Here is a 6,000-nt window from a genome sequence, read left to right as displayed (position 1 = left end):
GCGCAGTGGTTAAGAATCCGCCTGCAAATGCAGGGGACACAGGTTCAAGCCCTGGTCCGGGAAGATCCCACAACTACCAAGCCTGCGCTCTAGAGCCCGCGAGCCACAAATACCAAAGCCCGCACGCCTACAGCCAATGCTCCACAACAAAAGAGAAGTCACCGCAACGAGAAGCCCGCGCACCGCAACGAAGAGGAGCCCCCACTTGCCACAACTAGAGAAAGCCCGCAGCACACAGCAGCAAAGACCCAATGCAGCCAAAAGAAAAAGCCATTTGCACTACAGTATATTCTGCAATAGCAGAAAGCATTTTAGGATTAACAAAAGTTTTCCAAGACAATCTTTAACTAGTGATGGCCATCAAATAAGGATAAGTATTTACTGCAGTATTCTTAAAATCATGTTTTTAATGCCCTATAAGATCTGCTTTAAAAATAGCACTCCAGGGTGAACTTATATGTAAAGTCAAGATTCTGTAAGGTGAATAATCTTCCTAATATGCTTTACACTTTATATATCTTTGAAAAGCAACAAGATCTTTCAAGCATACTGATTTGTTTAAACCCATCAGCCTCTGATGTAAACAAAAATATTGACTAATCAGAAATATCAGTTACTTCCTTCTGCTTGGATCATTAATTTTAAAAAGTAACAGATACGGTGAAACTTTTTAAGGTAACAAACTGTGTTGCATTAATTATACTTAAAATATCATAAAGCATTTTGTTAAAATCTATATCATTTGATCTTATAGTGAAAAGAAATTATACCACCCTCCTTCCAGTTAAAAAATTTCAGTCCAAGGACTTGTGAGTTCACCTGGGGAGTTGAAATTCATTCTCAGAGAAATAACGTGTTAATAGGAGACAGAAATGAGTAGAGAGATACTATATCCCGTTAGTTAGAAAATCAGGGCGTATGCACTCTAAATGAAACAAACATACAAGAGCAAAGGTAAGAGTTACAATCATGGAGGAGGCAAATTCAAGCTGAAAAGCTTCTTCCCAAACACACTGTACACTCTTGTATATCAACTGGAGAATATTTAAGACCCCACGCTCAGTTACATCACAACATTGTTTATTATGTGAATTTTTTACAATACAAACAAAAAAATACAGAAATGCAATATATGAATACAGCTAAATGCAGAATGGTGACTTTTTTTTCTTTTCAAGAGGCCATGATTCCCATTTCTAGTAAAATAAAGAGACTGCACATAGGCAGAAATAGGTTGGTTGTTAGCTTCACAATTTTGCCTAGAAATGATCTATAAATGCATTTTTTCCCCCTGCTACTTACCATAAAGTGTAAAAAGGGAATTAAAGGAAAGTTTCCTTGTTGGTTCCTACCATATGAAAGATGCTATATTCTATTTTAGCAGGGCCAATATATGGAAAATACCTAAATTAAATGTTATTACAAAAATGAAGCAGTAATGAGATTCTGGCTAAAGAGGGCACTAAATGAGAATAATATATATTTAAAGAATCCAAAACAAACAAACAAAAAAAGAGGTTGTTATAAAAAAGCTCTAGGTGCGTTGTAAGCATATAGGTTTTTTTTTTCCATGTGTATTTTTAAACAATGGAAGTGTCAAAAAATAGGGTCAACTGTGTTAGACTAAATTACATTACTGTGTATGTTGCACTGAATGGAACCTTTGTATTATAATTATCATAAAGAAGCATAGTTTGCATCATATTATGGCAATTTATCCTCAGTGAAAACCTTCCAGAGTCCTTTTATTTTGGAATATCCTGTAAACAATCAAACTACCAGAACATGATTGTACAACAGTAAAATGTTTTCTTGCATTAAATTGAAGACATCTGTTTAATAAAAAAAGAAAACATAGGAAAGGTACTTAGAGCTGTTAGTTTCTAAGTACACAACACCCTAGACAATTAAAGGCATCTTAATCTCCGTCAAGAACAAAAAAAAATAATAATAATTTTTGTCATGCTGTTAAATCCATCATTAAGGATAAAACCGGTGCAAATTGGTCAAACGGATCCAACAAACACTGATGTCCAAGCTGGCATGTTGGCAACTAATATGTAACTGGTGGTCAAAAGAGGGTTTAAAAGATCTTCCCTTTCTTCTTGTTCTTTTCCAAGGTTCTAAATGATTAAAGGAAAATAATCAAAATGAGTGACCACTTTATAAACATAGATAACATATGGTAGCAATAGCTAAACCAACTACAACTGTGTTGGATTTTCAAACACTACGTTTTCATTTAAAAATTAGAAGATTTAAAGTTAACAATAAGGACAATGCTAGTCTATAATATTATTTTCTTGGACAAATATTTGACAAAATTCCAATACAAACAGTAAAAAACATGACAAAAACCCATTTTTAATATACAAGCACAATTTTTCCTAAATGAAACAGTGCAAATCAAAAAAGATCAACTGACATCAACCAGGGTATCCTTTTCTCCTACTGCCATTTGTATTCTGAAATGCTTCGCTTTTACAAATATATTTTCTTCTTCCTTGGGGAAAAAGTTAATAGAAGGATAGTGTTGAAAATCTTGAAAATGTTTAGCAGTGAGGGTAAACTGTAGAATCCTTATAGGGATACAACTTTTCAGTTTTAAATGGGACTAATGAGGAAAAGAAGAAAACCAAAGTATAAATACTACTGATTTTTGTGTAAATTAAGAGTAACTAATTAGCTGCATTAGGAATTAGATATCCAAAATTTTATCTTAATGAAATAATTCAACACAATAAAGACATACCTCTAAATGTATAAAAGATCTTTGTAGCAGTGTTCTCTATGTTTGCCAAAAATTAAATACAACCATTATGTCCAACATTTGATGGGAAAAGGTAAGCAACTGATTATGGTGAGTCAACTGAAGAGAATGTTATGAAGCTACTAAATTATAATTACGAAGATTGTTAAGTCATGGAAAATGTTTACAGTGAAAAAAATACTGTTATAATAGACAGACTGCATCCATCTATATAAAAGATTCATCCATGAAAATTGTTTGTGCTTGGGATTTATGATAATGGATGATGTCTTTTTAAATGTTATTTTAATGTTTTTAAAATAAATAGGAAAATAATTCTTTAAAGCATTAATACACACATTTCTTGGGAATCTGATATTAGATACCTTGAAGAGTTCTGTTGCTCTAAAATACGTTGTTGGGCTTCCCAATTTGCTTTCTCATCTTCAAACTGACGACGTTTTTCCTCTAATTCTTTGTGCTGTGCTTCCAAATTCTTTTTCATTTGCTCATGGCGCCGTTGGAGCTAATTCAGAGCACAATATATAAAATAAAACTGTTTGAGAAATCAGGAGCAGAAGTACATTTCATCCAGGCATCCTAATGTTAACAGTATGAGCATTCAGTTCTTATGCTATAAATTCAAAGTACCACCTGGTTTTAGCACTGTCTAAAATTTTAGCACTGTCTAAAATTCCTCTGCCTATAGGACTTACCACCCAAAAGGCCAGTGATCGAAGACAATAATCTTGGTAAACAGGGAAAAAAAGAGTACAATAAGCTACAGTGTGTGGCACTTTATAATGGGCATACCCTATCTTATCATCTCATTTTTCCTTACTCACAAAACATGTAGGAAGCTGGGCAGGGAAGACACCACTGCTCCCACTTCATAGATGACCAAACAGTTGCAGAGTTTATGTCACTTGCCCAAAGTCATTAGTCAAAAAGTGGCAGAACCAGGATTCGAACCTGTCTCGTAATTCCAAGTTCAGAAAGCTGAGACAAGTGAAAAGAAAGCAAATAGATGAGGATCTAAGAGTTACAAGATCACGGGATAAGGTCCCCGATTCTTATAAAGCAGTGGTTCTCAAGTATCAGTCTTCGTACAAATCACCTGAATGCTTGTTAAAAATATAGAATCCTGGACCTCACAAAGACATACTGAATTAGAATCTCTGGGTTTTTGTTAAGTCTAGAAATCTACATTTTCAACAAGCCCCCGTGATTCTAAAGCAGGTGGTTCTTTCTACATTGAGAATTAATGCTATAAAGAATGCTGGCTGAAAGGTGGAAAACACTCATGCAAAGTAACTGCAGAAACAAAGAGCTTATCTAATAGTTCATTAAATAATTCATTTAGGTGCTAGTTAATCCATTTCTGAGGAAAACAGTCATAGAAAAAAAAAACTACAACGAATAACTAAGAACTATTAATATTAAAAAACTTTCAGATGTCCAGGAACTATGTTTTATTAAAGACTGTATTACACCAATGAATTAACATCTTGAATTTGGATTGTAATTTCGCATACAACTTGTTTTCTTAATTACTTTGTAAACCCACAAAAAGTGACTTCATATTCATTCCCATTCCAAATTATTTCATGCAGTTCTTACAAAACAAAACCATCTAAGATATATTTAAGCAAACATGAATCAAATTTGAGGTAACATCTTCCTGATGATAGCAAACAAGTTACTAAGAAAATGTCAGAAAATAGGAACACAGGAAAATGCCTTTGGTTATTAAAAAAAAAAAAATGCAAGGGAATTATATACACACAATTCAGAATAGTCACCTCTGAGAAGGAGAGAGAGGGATACAATAGGGGAGAGACACAAAGGGGCCTCAAATGAACTGATGATGCCTTATTTTTTTAAGCTGGACCATAGGTTCACCAGTGTTCATCATTCTTTACCTGTACATTTCTGTCACATATACGTATCTTTGTGTTAACTGCATGTAGGTTAAAAGTACAGGTCACAATCCCTCACTTCCTAGAAACCCTTGGGGTTAGATGTGTTTCATAGTTCAAAATTTTTCAGATTTCAGAAAGCCAATACTACTTAGAAAGGTCTATATACTCTATTTACAAAACAACTCCTGGGCTGTCTAAGGTAACACCTATAACCAAATACATTACTATTTTTTGCAGTGAAGTATATAAATATTCACATCAAGTGGGATAAAACTATTAGTTCTATGTCTGGTTTTGCAGTTTTCTGAAATTGTGGATATATGATTGTGGACTTGTCTAGCGATTAAGAACAAAGTTAAGTGTATTCAAATAATGGCTTACAGTTATGCAGCATAGACCAAGTTAATTTATCTTTCCTCTCATGTAAAAAAGGGAAATGGACAATAATACCCATCTTGAAGGGCTGTGGTATGAATTAAATGACATAATCCATGAATGTGCCTGATACGCTGTGCTGCTGGATATTAGCAACTGTGCCCCAAACAAATATTTCTAGCACTTGAGAAAAAACAGTATTAAACAAGGTTAAATAGGTTTCTTCACCTATATATTTACATACTTATATGGCTTACTGAATTAGCAGAAACTTGGTCCAGATCTCTTTACAGGTCCTTTTAATGTTAATAAAGATTCTATCCTTCAAAGAGCAGTTAAGTTTCGGAAAACTCTGTTTTCACCATTCACAGTAATCGTAAAAACTCTCAAAGGGTTCTATAACTACAGTTTTATAATTATTTGTTTATAACATTTACTCTTAGGAGCAGGCCCTAAAATATGTCTATACCAAATGTAAATTCAACTCCTTTTAGATTTTCACCATAATCTAAGTGTGGAGATAATGCAGACTGTTGATTACTCCTGTTTTTATTCACCTTCTGATAGGGATTTTCCAGATTATTTATTAATTAGTGAAGGGGTAGAGACTCAGATGGATAGATTTAACAAAAAGCTAATTAATAAAAAAGACTAAACTTAATCTCCTAAATGTCATCTTAATAACAGATGCCAGGGATGCTAGTTCTGCAGTGCTTGGTAGTCTTAGACCAGGAGGAGCTATTCTGTATCCCCACTGAATTAAGCATATGATAAATATAACAACAGTGAAAGTTTTTTTTAATAAGAGATTACATGAAAAGCCCAGTGATTTAAGAGAAATCTAATGTGGAATAAAAACATTTCCTCAAAATTACTGAATACTTTACTCCATGCATTCCATCTACTCAGTGGATCAGAGTACTTTTGGTTACGTATTTAGTCAAAGAAGGTTTA

The 6,000-nt window shown here is 33.7% G+C and overlaps 1 protein-coding gene across 3 annotated transcripts in view; it reads right to left on the bottom strand.

Annotated features, from left to right (window-relative positions):
- Positions 1-1,076: 1,076 nt before the first annotated feature.
- SEPTIN7 (septin 7) overlaps positions 1,077-6,000 on the bottom strand; it is a 68,877-nt gene continuing 63,953 nt past the window's right edge. For all 3 annotated transcript variants that reach the window (XM_061197915.1, XM_061197913.1, XM_061197914.1), the window contains 2 exons: positions 3,136-3,275; positions 1,077-2,123 (listed from right to left, as the gene is read on the bottom strand). In XM_061197915.1, coding sequence (XP_061053898.1) covers positions 2,084-2,123; positions 3,136-3,275 — 180 coding nt within the window. In that variant the 3' untranslated portion in view covers positions 1,077-2,083. The remainder of the gene's footprint in view (positions 2,124-3,135; positions 3,276-6,000) is intronic.

Source organism: Eubalaena glacialis, chromosome 8, assembly GCF_028564815.1.
Source record: "Eubalaena glacialis isolate mEubGla1 chromosome 8, mEubGla1.1.hap2.+ XY, whole genome shotgun sequence".
Lineage (NCBI taxonomy): Eukaryota > Metazoa > Chordata > Mammalia > Artiodactyla > Balaenidae > Eubalaena > Eubalaena glacialis.
Note: the sequence above shows the minus strand (reverse complement) of the source record. Positions and strands in the feature narration are given on the sequence as shown.